At 46.2% G+C, this 16480-nt stretch overlaps 1 protein-coding gene across 1 annotated transcript in view; it reads left to right on the top strand.

Annotated features, from left to right (window-relative positions):
• DECR1 (2,4-dienoyl-CoA reductase 1) overlaps positions 1–6896 on the top strand; it is a 30791-nt gene extending 23895 nt beyond the window's left edge. The window contains exons 8-10 of the mRNA XM_075920423.2: positions 6021–6167; positions 6543–6605; positions 6710–6896. Coding sequence (XP_075776538.2) covers positions 6021–6167; positions 6543–6605; positions 6710–6769 — 270 coding nt within the window. The 3' untranslated portion in view covers positions 6770–6896. The remainder of the gene's footprint in view (positions 1–6020; positions 6168–6542; positions 6606–6709) is intronic.
• The last annotated feature ends 9584 nt before the right edge of the window (positions 6897–16480 follow it).

Genomic DNA, 16480 nt, shown 5'->3' with positions numbered 1-16480 from the left:
TGTGTGTACAGTGAAAATGGTGTTGTCACAGAGTTTCCATTCACTGCTGCCTCCTGCTTAGTCTTGGGATTAGCTCTGGAAGCTAGTGCTCCTGCCTACTGTTTCCAGAGCCAGTTTTCTGATTCTGGTCTGCAGTTCCTGTCACTCCAAGACCCACATCTAGATCATTCAGTGGTCCCCCTTCCGGGGTTCAGTCCATCAACAATCCTAGTTAGGGTATGTCTACACTAGCCCCCAGATCAATCTAAAGAGGCTAATGAGGGCGACTGAAATTGCAAATCAAGCCCAGGTCTTTAAAATATCCCAGGCTTGATTTGCATGTTGCCGGCCGATCGCCGTTTTAGAAATTTATTAGCCCGAAGTAACTGCCTGCATCTACACCCGGCAGTGAAACAGGATTCTGAAATAAAGCCCTAACTCGAATTAATTGGTAAACCTCATTGCAGAAGGAATACCAGCTAATTCAATTTAGGGGCTTTAAATCGGAATCCCGTTTCACTGCCGTGTGTAGACGCAGGCAGTTACTTCTTCCTAGTCAATTTCTAAAATGGAGACCAGCCGGGAACTTGCAAATCAAACGCGGGATATTTAAATCCCGGGCTTGATTTGCAATTTTGGTCGCCCTCATTAGCCTCCCTAGATCTAGGGGGCTAGTGTAGACGTACCCTTAGTCTTCTCATTCAATGCCCGGGAGCCACTCTGTCAGTGGCTGGTAGGGGAACCAGACCTGCCCTCTATTCCTGATACCAATCCCCCTCAGCTCAGCAGTTCTGGGCATGCTCTCTCTACCCTTATTGTTCCTTCCCTCATCTGAGAAAAGCAAGGCATTACCTTCTGTCTGGCATTTATTTGTCTGTAATTCTTCTGAATGCCATATCTAATCAATTCCAAAATTTCTGGGAATGTTGTAGGCTTAAGTGAGCAGAATCCTATTGATTTTGGTAATATAGGGAAACTGGAAGACACATGGGCCCCTGGTATCTGGTTAGGAGACCCAGCAGCTTCAGCCTTTTCTCCAGTATATATATCAAAGAACTGTTTGATGACAACCATCAGTGCCTTCCAACATAATAATGCACACCATCACAGCCCTAATGGTCTTCAGTACAGTTTAAACATATTAACATCCTGAACGACTTATGTCCCAGAAAGAAAGACAAGAAATAAGCTTTGTGGGAGGAATGCGGAAGGCCATGGAAGTCCTGGTGGTTGGGTGGCAGAGAGGAGAATAGGGAGAGGGGGTTGGGGACCCAGACCCTGGCAGAAAAAGGAAAAGCATGGGGAAATGAGAGAATGGGGGAGGCATGGGTGAGGCATGGAGACAGTGGTGTGGCTGAAGAAAGATGTGGGGGGCTCACAGATCCGCCAGTATGAAAGATGGAGTGGGGGATTTACAGGGAGTCCCTAAACTGGAGAAGGATGAGAGATTGACAAAGCGGGAACTTATGGGTATAATGGAGCAATGCAAGGCACCCTGGGTGGATACAGTGTGCTTGGCCTACACATACAACAAAGCATGCAACGCCCTAGTCAATACTGGATGCTAAATTATTAAATACAAGTTATTTAAAACTGAAATAGAACATGAATTCTCAAGTTTACAGTATCACTTCACAGTAAGTTGTAGTTATAGTTGTATGTGCTAAGTCAGTGGTCTCCAACCTCTTTAACCACAAGATCACTTTTTTCAATTTAAATGTAATGTAAGATTTACCTCAAACCCAGATACCCTTGCCCCGCTTCCTTCCCTTCTCTGAGGCCCCGCCCCTGCTCCATCCCTTCTCCAAGGCCTCACCCTGCTCACTCCATCTCTCTTCCTCCCTGAACCTCATTAACTTTCACCAGGCTGGGTAGGAGGTTGGGGTGCAGGCTCTGGTCTTGGGCCAAAGGATTCAGAGTGTGGGATGGGCTCTGGATTTAGCCCAGGGTGAGAGATTGGGGTCCAGGAGGGGTTTCAGGGTGCAAGCTCTGGGAAGGAGTTTGGGTGCAGGGGGACTCACGTCTGAGGCAGGAGGTTGGGTGTAGGAGGAGGTTCAGGGCTGGAACAGGGATTCAGGATGCAGGCTCTGGCTGGGCACCACTTAACTGAGACGGCTTCCAGGTGGCAGAGCAGTGGGGTTAAGGCAGGTTTACTCCTGCCCTAGCCGTGCACCACTCCTGAAAGCAACTGGCATGTACAGCAATGGCTCCATGGCACTATATGCTGCCCCTCATCTACAGGCACTGAACCCGCCACTGTTACTGGTCACAGTTCCCTGTTATTGATCAATGGGAGCTGCAGGAGTGGTGTCTGCAGGCAAGAACAGCATATGGAGACCCCCTACTCTGCCTCTCTCAGGAGCTGCTGGGACAGGCCAGCCACTTCCAGGAACAACAGTTACCATTTGGATAATTACTCCAGCTGTGACAGGTTAGGCATTTTGGAACTCACTACTCAAAGAATTAAATTTAACCATAAAAGAGAAATGAAAATTATGAAATGCACAAACCAGTCGAAACCCCAAAATAATACACTTTGCAAGCAGTAAAAGAAGTAACAACAACAACCCACATACGTGTTGGGTCAGGAGATGAGAGGGAAGGACAGTGTGTGTTTGTGAGAATGACAGACACACACACAGTGTGTGAGAGTGACAGAGATTTGCATTGCCAAGCTCCCTCCATCCCCTTCTCTCTGTGTGGAGAATAGGATACAGGAGTGGGGAGAGGAAGGATATCCTGACATCAGTGCCCCACCTCTTCTCCCCCCCACACCTTTCACAGCAAGCAGGAGGCATCCAGGGGGGCAGCTCCAAGGCAGAGGGCAAGAGCAGCAGCATGACAGTGGGTGGAGGGCAACTGAAGTGCCAGTGCTTGATAGCTTCCCGGCCAAACCAGTCAGGATCAATGGTCAGAGGCTCCAGGCTCTACTGGTAGAGTCCGATCTGCTGGTTGGTGACAGCTGTGCTAAGTAGTAAAATTTTTTTTCTCTAAAAAAGAGTTTCACACTCATTGACTAGGCTAAGCATAGTTCTTGGCCTTGGCGTCCCCTCAAGTGGGCTTAGATGCTCTCATGGGCAATTTGAGCTTTGCGTCTCAAACGGAAATAAGGAGGGGGAAATTAAACCCAACGCTCTTGTTAACTTAGAGTAGATTCATAATAAACCTTGAATAATTAAATACATAAGAACATAAGAACGGCCGTACTGGGTCGGACCAAAGGTCCATCTAGCCCAGTAGCCTGTCTGCCGACAGTGGCCAGCACCAGGTGCCCCAGAGAGGGTGGACCAAAGACAGTGATCAAGCGATTTGTCTCCTGCCATCCTTCTCCAGCCTCTGACAAACACAGGCCAGGGACACCATTTCTATCCCCTGGCTAATAGCCTGTTATGGACCTAACCTCCATGAAATTATCTAGCTTCTCTTTAAACTCTGTTATAGTCCTAGCCTTCACAGCCTCCTCTGGCAAGGAGTTCCACAGGTTGACTACACGCTATGTGAAGAAGAATTTTCGTTTATTAGTTTTAAACCTGCTACCCATTAACTTCATTTGGTGTTCTCTAGTTCTTCTATTATGGGAACTAATAAATAACTTTTCTTTATTCGCCCTCTGCACACCACTCATGATTTTATATACCTCTATCATATCCCCCCTCAGTCTCCTCTTTTCTAAATTGAAAAGTCCCAGTCATTTTAACCTCTCTTCATATGGGATCCGTTCCAAACCCCTAATCATTTTAGTTGCCCTTTTCTGAACCCTTTCCAAGGCCAAAATATCTTTTTTGAGGTGAGGAGACCACATCTGTACACAGTACAGGCAGTCCCCGAGTTACACGGATCCGACTTATGTCGGATCCGCAGTTACGAACGGGGCACTTCCTCTCCCTGGTCTCCAGCAAACCAGGGAGAGGAAGCAAAGCGGCGGAACGCGCGGCCAGCTGACAGCCCAGACGCGTCTGGGCTGTCAGCTGGCCGCGTGCTCCGCTCTGCTCCCCCCACCCCCGGTCTGCAGACCAGGGGGATGGGGAGCAGAGCGGAGCACGCGGCCAGCTGACAGCCCAGACGCGTCTGGGCTGTCAGCTGGCCGCACGTTCAGCCGCGCGTTCTGCTGCTCTGCTCTGCTCCCCCCTCCCCTGGTCTGCAGACCAGGGGGACGGGGAGCAAAGCAGAGCAAAGCCACTGAGCCCGAGGGCAGCAGGATAGCCACGGCACGTCTGGGCTGTCCCGCTGCCCGCGTGTTCCGCCGCTTTGCTCCCCGTCCCCCTGGTCTGCAGACCAGGGGGACGGGGAGCAAAGCAGAGCAAAGCCACGGAGCCCGAGGGCAGCAGGATAGCCACGGCGCGTCTGGGCTGTCCCGCAGCCCCCGTGCTGTGCGGCTTTGCTCCGGACACCTGTGGTACAGCAGCTGGGGTGCTGCCGGTTGGTCCCGTAGCGCCGCTCTGGGCGCCACTGGACCAACCCAGCAGCACCCCAGCTGCTCTGCCCCAGGTGTCCCCAAGTCAGCCGCTGCTGAAACTGACCAGTGGCTGACTACAGGAAGCCCCTGCCCCGGGCTTCCTGGAATCAGCCGCTGATCAGTTTCAGCAGCAGCTGACTTGGGGATACCTGGGGTTCTTAAGTTGAATCTGTATGTAAGTCAGAACTGGCGTCCAGATTCAGCCACTGTTGAAACTGATCAGTTTCAGCAGCGGCTGAATCTGGACGCCAGTTCCGACTTACATACAGATTCAACTTAAGAACAAACCTACAGTCCCTATCTTGTACGTAACCCGGGGACTGCCTGTATTCAAGATGTGGGCGTACCATAGTTTTATACAGGGGCAGTAAGATATTCTGTGTCTTATTTTCTATCCCTTTCTTAATAATTCCTAGCATCCTATTTGCCTTTTTGGCTGCCGTTGCACACTGTGTGGAAGTTTTCAGGTTACTTTACATTAATTATCATTGTATAGTACATAATACTTTACATTAACTATCATTGTATCTAAGTTAGTGGGGCAGTTCACGCATCAGAGCTGTTGTTCAGGCTCTCTACGAACTCAGGCAGGCATTGCTGCCTCAGCTGCCAATGAGTCATGTTTTAAAGGTTCTCTGCAACTGTAATAACTGGAGACTTTTTTAAATGACAGTTAATATACTAGAGAACTATTGAAAGACTTATCTATATTCTTCCCCCCGCTTGCCCTGAGGAAACCCCCACATTTTGGGATATATACTTTTTTAAGTAACTGTAGGAGGAACAGAAAAGGAAAATATCATTACAAAAATATTAGATATACAAACTGGTATTTTAAAAAATAAGATCAAGCAGTTATATACTACATATTTGTGTTTTACTAAAGAGTGCTACACTTGCATTACTTCACATTGCATACCTTCACTTATGTTTTCTTAGGGTTCTGATTTTGCTCAGTAAAGTTTATTCTTGCTAGTGGGAGAATCAATTTGAGTGAGGTCGCTGCCCCCCCCCCCCCCCCGGGCTCACCCATGTCTTTGCACTGTCTCCAGATATTCAAATGCACTTTAAAGCCCAAAGCTATCTAGATGTATTTTGTTCATTGTTCCTATTCAACCAGTTTAAAGGATATTTGCTTTTCAGTTTGATTATTCTGTGCTATGTATCGTTTTGGTTTCTTTTTGAGTTTCTTCTGCATTTCTGTAGTAGCTCTGAGGCATTCTTGTTTTTCTCAGACTTTTGTCCTTCATGTTTTCAATAAGAGTGTAAAAGACGCTTACTAGAGCTTCTCTTTTCTGCTCTATAATTGTGTAGCAGGGTCACTGCTGAGCACCATGAACTGCTTTGTTAAAGTCTGGTGTAACTGGTTTTCTGGATTTACACTAGACTAAGTATCTGAGAACGGAGTTTGACTTTTGTTTTCTGTTCTTTCTTATTCCACCCTACTAATAGGCATATGATTGTCACAACACTTCTACTAACTGCTAGCTTGAGTATTAAATCTAATATCCGGTATTGTACCTGAGTTTAAATTTATTTTTTAGTTACTCATAACATTTTGCTAATTTTTTTTAAAACTCTGTAGGGTGCGTTTAGCCGTCTTGACCCAACAGGTGTATTTGAGAAAGAGATGATTGGGAGGATTCCCTGTGGCCGCCTGGGAACTGTAGAAGAAATAGCAAATCTTGCCACATACCTCTGTAGTGAATATGCAAGTTGGATTACTGGAGCAGTAAGTTTTCATTATTCTACTTCATACTGTCAGCAGTATTAAGCTTATAAAAGAAGTTCTTAATTGATAAGAATTTTTCAGGAAGCCTTAAATGCTATGGAGTATTTGAGAATTTAAACAAAAGAAATTGCTCCTTTGAAAACCTTTAGTTTAATTTTTACCTAGTCTGCTTATTATACTTTAGCAGATAGTTTTAAAGCACAGAATCTCTTATAAGAAGTTTTGCATTCATTTCTTGTTAGTGTACTTGTTAGTCTGAACTTGTATAAGTTGAGGCTGGGCTGATATTACCACACCCAGAGATATAAGAATGCTAATGATACAAACATGTAATAAAAAAGCACCAATCTGAAGCTCTGCTTCTTTTTCTCCTAGGTAATTAGGATGGATGGTGGCGAATATGTTTCTATGGCTGGAGAGTTCAATCAGATGAAAAAGGTAATAAGTGATATGCTTACTATTTACATACAAATATACTTAGAAATCTGTATAACATTGTATGCAGACCAAAGTGAAATGCTATTTCTTCTTATATTATATAGGTTACCAATGAGCAGTGGGATTTGATGGAAGCATTAATCAGGAAAACAAAAGATTCTTAATATACACTTGTCATATGATTTCCTTACAAAAATATCATCGGTAAAGTACCATTAAGAGTAAAATGCACACATATGAAGAAATTGTTACACATTTATCTAACAATTCTAGTAAAAAAGTTGAAACTGCGATATGTTTTGAATGTGTCATTTATTCTTATCCCTCAGTTTGGCTGATTTGTTCCCAAAGACAAATTAAGTCTTTTGATTACGTATATAAAATATACTCCAACTATGAGTAAAGTGTCTTAAATGTCTATACCATGTTATAGAATTACTTCCCCTTCTCTGCTTGTTTTAATGTGGGCTGTTCTACACAGTATGATAGCGTGCACCCGCATGACGTGTGCTAACTGGCCCATGTGAGATCCAACTAGTGCACACGAAACGTTCCCTACTCTCTATTTCAGTGGTTTTTCTCATTTGCAGGGAGCAGTGAGGCACAGCGTTTGGCTGCTCAGAAGAGCTCAAAGGGCTGCTGTCAGCCTCAGGGAGGCTTTGAGGGTATACTTTGAAAATGAGGAGTGCTGAAATAAACCTCCATTACAGTTGCTTCCAGGCTTCACTCGCCCCTTCCAATGCAACACATAGCCAGGAACATGCCTTTCAAGCCTGCACCTAAGATCACAGTGACTGGTCTGTGATATTGTTAAACTGTAAATAAAAGTGTAGAACGGTTGTAAAAGTGGGCCTTTATTCATCAGAAAACCTTGCACTGCAATGCAATAAAACATTCCGACAGCTGGTAAGAGTTACAACTCACAAAGGTGTGTAGGTCTAGCTATCATAATCAGAGTTGGGAGAGGGTGTGGAGGGCAGGGGGAAATGTGTACTCCTAGAGAGGGAAAAAGGTATGTGAGGGAGTAAAGGTAGGGAGGAGTAACTGGACACAAAATTTTGAATCTGCTAGGAGAAGAGGGGGAAACCTGATTATCTCACTCTGCTGCTTCTCTAAACATTTTAAGATCTCAGTCTGTACCTCCATTACCCTGATCCTGCCTAGCAAAGGCCTGGTTGACCTTGTGGTCCCTCAGCTCCCTTTCCAAGAGTTTTTCCAAACATCTGCTAATTGATTTAGTACTTTGCTTACTAAATCTTCTCTGTCCTTTCTAGGATGTTACTTTTTCTGTTGCAGTCTCTCCAACATGGTACACGGCAGAGTCATCAACATCTCTGCTGTTTGGCACAATGCACAAAAAGGAGTCTGTTAATATTAAGCTCTACATTGTAACATTTCACTTTTAAACCCCTTTTCCAACATTTCTACTCAATTTCCCATTGACCCTTGCAAGGAACACATCTCAGCAAGCCTGGTAATCATGGTGAGTGAGGGGATGGCTGATGGTTGTCCATACAAACAAAAGAAATTCCAATCAGAGCTAGAAAATTCTTTTCAGGAACATAGTTCTAACTATACCTCACCTCTCCACAGGCAAGCAACACCCTGGCAGACATTGCCCTGTCAGGGTGAGCAAGGAAAGCAAGGCAGAACTTTTCCAGACTTGTGGAGAACTCATGTTCTGCTTTGGTTCCTGCACAAGTGATTGATGAATGGTACAGGCTGGTGTCCTACAATGAGGGAGGGAGGGGACAATCTGCATTGCCATGGAATCTGTGGCAGAAAATTTATAAGTACCTCTCCACAAGTTTTGAAAGCAGGATTCCATGGAGATCACAGGGAGCATCAAAATCCTGCTCAGCCATATTGATTAGCTCTATAGGCATATGTGTAGCTCACAGAAACGCAGCAGCCTCCTACTTTTCCATGCCCTCAGTCCTGCACTTCACAAACCACAGCCACTTACCTTGCATCTGATGCTCTACTTCCTGGTCCCCGGAAAGCGGTTGCTTAGACTGGCTATGTCCATCACTAGTGGAGAACAGTTCCTGGCTGCCAGACACACTCACTCAGTGACCCTGCCGGGAACCTTGTATACCTCAACCTCCTCATCTGCAATTTCATCCTCTAGGTTAGCTCCTCCATGCAGGGCTGTCTTTAGGATTTATAGGGCCTTATGCAGGATTATTAAACTGGTGCTCCACTGATTCCAGTGTGAAGAAGGGGCACAGTCCTTGGAAAAGTGTACTTGTAGGCAGGTGTGCTCCATGCCAGCCTCTCCCTCGCCCCACTTGCCTGCCTCAAGGCAGTCACTCATATAAACTACCAGGACTTGAGCTAATTTTTGTATGAAATTGGGGCAAATGAAAATATTTTAAAAATAAAACAAATGAAAAAGTATATTTTATTTATAATGTCACTATTCACCTCCTGAACTGGACCAAACCCACATCCTTCCTTTGCCCAGGGGTGCTTATTATAGGAAATGGGACAGGAACTGAGGCTCCCCCAGAGGTGCTAGTGGGGGGCAGATGCGGCAGTGAGAACTGGGTCTCCAGCAGGGGAAACTGGGTTTCCCCCCAGGAGTGCTGATGGACCTGGTGAGATAGAATCACAGAACCATAGAGCTGAAAGAGACCTCAGAAGGTCATCAAGTCCAGCCCCCTGCTCTAGGCAGGACCAATCCCAACTAAATCAACCCGGCCAGGGCTTTGTCAAGCCAAGACTTAAACACCTCTAGGGATGGAGACTCCACTACTTCCCTAGGTAACCTGATCCAGTGCTTCACCACCTTCCTAGTGAAATAGTTTTTCTTAATATCCAACCTGGACCTCTCCCACCACAACTTGAGACCATTGCTCCTTGTTCTGCCATCTGTCACTACTAAGAACAGCTTCTCTCCATCCTCTTTGGAACCTCCCTTCAGGAAGTTGAAGGCTGCTATCAAATCCCCCCTCACTCCTCGTTTCTGCAGACTAAACAGACCCAACTCCCTCAGCCTCTCCTCATAAGTCATATGCTCAAGCCCCCTAATCATTTTGGTTGCCCTCCGCTGGACCCACTCCAATGCGTCCACATCCCTTTTGTAGTGGGGGGCCCAGAACTGGACACAATACTCCAGATGTGGCCTCACCAGAGCCGAATAAAGGGGAATAATGACATATCTGGATCTGCTGGCAATGCTCCTCTTAATACAACCTAATATGCCATAAGCCTTCTTGGCTACAAGGGCACACTTCTTGACTCATATCCAGCTTCTCATCCACTGTAACCCCCAGGTCCTTTTCTGCAGAACTACTACTTAACTGGTTGGTCCCCAGCTTGTAACCATGCTTGGGATTCTTCCGTCCCAAGTGCAAGACTCTGCACTTGTCCTTGTTGAACCTCATCAGATTTCATGTGGCCCAATCCTCCAATTTGTCTAAGTCACTCTGGACCCTATCTACCTCTCCCCCTAGCTTAGTGTCATCCGCAAACTTGCTGAGGGTGCGATCCATCCCCTCATCCAGGTCATTAATAAAGATATTGAACAAAACCGGTCCTAGAACCGAATATTGGGGTGCTCCTCTAGAAACCAACCGCCATTCTGACATCGAGCCATTGATCACTACCCTCTGGGCCCAGCCTTCTAGCCATCTTCCTATCCATCTTCCTGTCCATTTATCCAATCCACATTCCCTTAACTTGCTGGCAAGAATATTGTGGGAGACCGTATCAAAAGCCTTGCTAAAGTCAAGGTATATCACATCCACTGACTTTCCCATGTCCACAGAGCCAATTACGTCATCATAGAAGCTAATCAGATTGGTTGGGCACGACTTTCCCTTTGTGAATCCATGCTTACTATTCCTAATCACTTTCCTTTCTTCCAAGTGCCTCAAAATGGATTCCTTAAGAATCCCTTCCATGATTTTTCCAGGAACCGAGGTAAGACTGACCGGCCTATAGTTCCCTGGATCATCCTTCTTCCCTTTTCTGAAGATGGGCACTACATTTGCCTTTTTCCAGTCATCCGGGATTTCTCCCAATCTCCATGACTTTTCAAAGATAATGGTCAAAGGCTCCTCAATGACATTTGTCAACTCCCTCAGTTCCCTCGGATGCATTAAGTTTGGACCCATGGATTTCTGTACATTTAGCTTTTCTAAATAGTTCCTAACCGGTTCTTTACCCACCAAGGGCTGTCCATCTTCATCCCATCTTTCGTCACTTAGTGCATTAGTCTGGGAGCCCACCTTGTCCATGAATACAGAGGCAAAGAAAGCATTGAGTACTTCAGCTTTCCCACATCATCTGTTACTAGGTTACCTCCTTCATCCAGTAGGGGCCCCACACCGTCTCTGATCACCTTCTTGTTAACATGCCTGTAGAAACCTCTCTTGTTATCCTTCACATCCTTAGCCAGTCGTGATTCCATTTGCGCTTTCGCCTTCCTGATAACCCCCTGGCATTCTCGAGCTATACATTTAAACCCCTCTCTGGTCATTTGTCCAAGTTTCCACTTCTTGTAAACTTCATTTTTGTGCTTAAGTTCACTAAGGATTTCCCCTGTAAGCCAATCCAGTCTCCTACCATGTTTGCCTCTCTTGCTACGCATTGGGATGGTTTCTTTCTGTGCCTTCAGTAAGGCCTCTTTAAAATACTGCCTGCTGTCCTGGACTCCTTTCCCCTTCATGTTAGCATCCCAGGGGATTCTGCCCATCAGGTCTTTGAGGGAGTCAAAATCTGCTTTTCTGAAGTCCAAGGAGTGTATTTTATTACTTTCTTTTCTTCCTTTGGTCAGGATCCTGAAATCTACCATCTCATGATCACTGCTTCCCAGGTTGTCACCCACCTCTACTTCCCCTATTAGTTCCTCCCTGTTTGTGAGCAGAAGGTCAAGCTGCGCACAGCCCCTGGTCAGATCCTTCAGCACTTGTCAAGAAGTTATCCCCAACATTCTCCAAAAACTTCCTGGATTGCCTGTGTACTGCCATATTGGTTTCCCAACAGATGTCAGGGTGATTAAAGTCCCCCACGAGAACCAGGGCCTGCGATCTGGAAGCTTCTCTCCGTTGTCTGAAGAAAGCCTCATTTACCTCATCCACCTGATTTGGTGACCTATAACAGACACCAACCACAACATCACTGCTGCTGTTTGCTCCTTTAAACTTAACCCATAGACTCTCAACAGGTTTTTCTCCCTCTTTATACTGGAGTTCAGAACAATCCATAGGGCTCTCTTACATATAGTGCAACTCCTTCTCCTTTTCTCCCCTGCCTGTTCTTCCTGAACAGTCTATACCCTTCCATGACAGCACTCCAGTCATGCGAGTCATCCCACCAAGTCTCTGTTATCCCAATTAAATCATATTTCTTGGACTGGGCGAGGGCCTCCAGTTCTTCCTGTTTGTTGCCAAGGCTTCTCGCATTAGTGTACAAACACGTCAGGTAACCAGTTGATCACCCTATCTTCTCCATTCGAATCGGGTCCTCCTTTCTTGCTCATTCCTCTCTGCATTTCTTCCCGGTATCCGACTTTCCCACTCCCCTCAGGGTTTTAGTCACTGTCCCCCAACGAACCTAGTTTAAAGCCCTCCTCACTAGGTTTGCAAGCCTGCCCACGAAGATGCTCCTTCCTCTCTTCATTAGGTGGATCCCATCTCTTCCTAACAGTCCTTGTGCCCGGAACAGAGTCCCATGGTCGAAGAAACCAAAGCCCTTTCTGCGACACCACCTACACAACCACGCATTTACATCCTCAATTCGACGATCCCTGCCCAGTCCTTTCCCTTCAACAGGAGGATGGACGAGAACACCACTTGCGCTCCGAATTCTTGGATCCTTCTTCCCGGCGCTACATAATCCGCAGTAACCCGCTCAAGGTCATTCTTGGCCGTATCATTAGTTCCCACGTGGAGAGGCAGGATGGGGTAGCGATCGAAAGGTTTGATCATTTTGGTAAGCCTCTCAGTCGCATCCTGAATGCTGGCTCCCGGTAAGCAGCACACCTCTTGAGATGCCAGGTCCAGACGGCAGATGGATGGCTCAGTCCCTCTTAGGAGGGAGTCCCCGACCACCACCACTCATCGTTTTCTTTTGGGGGTGGTGGCTGTAGAACCCCCATCCCTAGGACTATGCATCCCATGCCTTCCAGTAGATAGTGTTCCCTTCCGGTTTCTTCCTTGTGAGGTCCCTTCCAAAGCATTCAGCACTTCAGAGCCTGTGGAGAGAGTCTGAAAGCAATTACTTACCTCTATAGCATTGGGGGATTCACATGCTGGCCTTTTTCCCCCTTCTAGAAGTTACATGCTGCCAGTTCTCTTCCTGGTCACGTACCTTGCTGGCTCTTCCGCCTGCCGTGCTTGAAGGATTAAACGCTGCCTTCTATCGAGGAAGTCTTCATCCTCTCTGATCAAGCGTAGGGTTGACACTTGGGCCTCCAGTCCTCTAATTTTTTCTTCCAAAATTGCAACCAGCTTGCACTTAGTGCAGATGAAATCCATTCTTTCTTCCGGGAGGAAGACAAACATGGCACACGCTGTGCAGGTAACAACAGCAGACCTGTAACAATCCATTGCTGCTGTCTTAGAGAAGGGATTTAAAAAGAAAGGCAAGAGAACCTCATGCCCTTCTCTCTCCCCTTCCCAACTCCCTCTCTAAACTCCCTGTTAGCACTCACCTGTTCGCAAGCTCCTTGGTCGCTTGCCCACTGCCTTATAAAGCCCTGGAGTGCCTGAAAGTCCCTCCCTCTACCAAGGCTCAGCAGAGGCTTCTAGAATTCAAACTTTAATTAGAAGCCAACAGTTTCCACCTGCCAGTCACAGCACACACTCCATGTTGTATTGTGTTTGGGGCTTTCTTGCTGTGTGCTGAGCTTGTGTTTGTGAGTGAGGGTTGGTGTGTGTTCTTTTTTTGTTTTTGTTTGTTTTTTCCCATGTGTTTGTGAGTGAGGCTTTTCTTTTCACTTCCCCTTTGCCCTCCCCCTCCCCTTCATGGAGTGTGTGCTGTGATTGGCAGGTGGAAACTGTTGGCTTCTAATTAAAGTTTGAATTCTAGAAGCCTCTGCTGATTGGCTGAGCCTTGGTAGGGGGAGGGTCTTTCAGGCACTCCAGGGCTTTATAAGGCAGTGGGCAAGTGACCAAGTAGCTTGCGAACAGGTGAGTGCTAACTGAGGATTTAGAGAGGGAGCTCTCCAGGTAGAGGAGAAGCAGATACAGGACTCTTGAGGGAAGTGTGTGTTGTGTTTGGCGCTTTCTTGCTGTGTGCTGAGCTTGTGTTTGTGAGTGAGGGTTGATGTGTGTTCTTTTTTTGTTTTTGTTGTTTTTTCCCCTGTGTTTGAGAGTGAGGCTTTTTTTTTCTTTTTTTTCCTTCTTCACTTCCCCTTTGCCCTCCTCCCCTTCATGGAGTGTGTGCTGTGATTGGCAGGTACAGAGAACTAGGTCTCTCCCCGCAGTGTTAGTGGTGTGTGTGTGTGTGTGTGTGTGTGTGTGTGTGAGAATGGGGAACTGAGTTCCCCCCCAGGGGCACTAATGGGAGGGATGGGACAGAGCGAACTGCTCTCCCCCCCCCCCCCCCGCAAGGGTCACTGATGGGATAGGCAGGGGAAATGGATTTCACCAAGGGGTGTTGGTTGGAGGATCAGACGGGGGGACTAGGAGGCCTGGAAGGGGCCTAAGAGTGCAAGGAGGAGGCAGGAGCCATGCTACAGGTTTGCCTAGCAGTCTGTGATATGGAGTGTCAGCCAGAAACCCTCAGGCCTGTCACTAAGCCTTCCTCTCCCCTACCCTCATTCTCAACACTAAGTGGTAAGAGTCTTGGGGAGGGGGATGTTGGGTGGGGCCAGAGTAGAGCTGCAGAGTTTGAGGTTGTTTCAGCTCCTCTCTGCCCCCATTCTGGTGAGAGAAGCAAATGGGTGGGTGAAAGGGGCAGAGAGAAAGCAGCCCTGTTGCCAGCAGAGTTGGGGGAGTGCAGGAAGAAGGAATCTCTGGGACCACGAAGTGCAGTAGGGGATGGAGAGAGCAGGGAGAAAGCAGCCCCACTTTGGCTCAGAGCAGTCCCTTACATACATAGCTCACCCAGCTGTGCAGAGGCACCTGAAAATGTGGTGCCCAAAATTTCCTGGTGCTCCATGCAACTGTGTATGCCTAGGGATAGCATTGCCTCTGTGTACTGCTTCCATGCCCTCCCAAATATCCATGGGCTGTGGGCGGCAAAGGTGATGTCACCACTGAGGATAGCATCCAGCTCCTTATTGAAACAGCAGGTCTTCAGTGAAATACTGGAGTATCAGCTTACCTCACAGGAATAATGGTGGGCTTGTCTGAGTTATTTAATCTTCACTCTGCACTGTAGCGTGTCACACCCATTTCACATAAATTACTCTTTTCCCCTTATACTGATCAGTTTCAACAGCGCTGCAATGGTGCAAGTGGGGGAGTGTTTGGTATGATAACCAAGCATGGACATTTGGAAAGATGCCAGACCACTGAATGCTAAGCCAGCACATGGGGTTGGAGGAGGCAGGTGCCAGGTAGCAGGAAATAGTATTTAAATTTTGTGGGACTTGCAAAGGGGCGAGGCAGATAGCTGGTCATTTAGCTGCAGGACAGCAGAGTTCAAGCTGCAGACCAGAATGGCTGATTGGGAACTTGGACCATTTCCTGGAGGCCAGAATCAGGAACAAAATGCCTCAAAGTGTCTACACAGTATGTCTGTCAACAACACAAGGAGGGGAAAAGACAACCAAGCCCCCCAGAGAGCTGGACATTTTTTGTAGACAAAAATGAGGTTTTTGCAATAAAATTCATGTTGCAGCATGAACACTCAGGCAATTTTCCATGACAAAACTTGCCAGTGTAGACAAAGCCCTTGTATCTCAAAATAGAACATATGTGCAACAGTGATTGAATGCACAAATATTTTATTTTGAAATATGTGTTCTAATCCTCATTAAGTTGACAATGAAAAGCTTAATTTCACAAAATCATATAATAGTAGAACTGGAAGGAACCTCGAGAGGTCATCAAGTCTAGTCCCCTGCCCTCATGGCAGGACCAAGCACCATCTAGATCATCCCTGATAGATGTTTGTCTAACCTGTTCTTAAATATCAACAGTGATGGAAATCCTACAATCTCCCTACAGTGTTTAATTACCGTGACAGGAAGTTTGTTCTAATGTGGAACCTAAACCTCCCTTACTGAAATTTAAGCCCATTGCTTTTTGGCCTATCATCAGGGGACAAGGAGAACAAATTTTCTTTCTCCTCCTTGTTACACCCTTTTAAGATATTTGAATCATGACTCTTCCCAGTCTTCTCTTTTCCAAATTAAACAAATCCAGTTCTTTCAGTCTTCCCTCATAGGTCATGTCTGCTAGACCTTTAATAATTTTTGTTGCTCTTCTGTGCACCCTTTCCAATTTCTCTATGTCTTTATTGAAATGTGGTGCCCAGAAGTGCACGCAGTACTTCAATTGAGGCCTAATCAGCGCAGAGTAGAATGGTCAAATTACTTTTTGTATCTTGCTCACAACGCTCTTCTTAATGGTTTCTCTTTACTATGTACAGTGGAACTTATCTCAGATGTTAATTGTATATTTTTAACAATTCCTCCTTATCAGATTTCCAAGGGATAGATGATCATGTTGTGTGGTAGGCCAAGACTGGGAAATGTTTTGGTCTTGTCCAGCTTTAATTAGTTAGATTAATTCCATAAATAAGGAGTTTATTATATATAACACATATGATTGAAGTGTCAGATTTAAAGGTAATGAAGGCAACTATTTTTTCTGAAGTACAATAGAACTTTTCTGTTTTACATTTCACTAAATTACACACATCAAAATTCACATAGAAAATGGTCTTCTCTGTCAATTTAATAGCATATATTGTGG

Source organism: Pelodiscus sinensis, chromosome 2 (assembly GCF_052426305.1).
Source record: "Pelodiscus sinensis isolate ZL-2025 chromosome 2, ASM5242630v1, whole genome shotgun sequence".
NCBI lineage: Eukaryota > Metazoa > Chordata > Testudines > Trionychidae > Pelodiscus > Pelodiscus sinensis.
The sequence above is the reverse complement of the archived record's forward strand: the minus strand, read 5'-3'. Positions and strand labels throughout refer to the sequence as shown.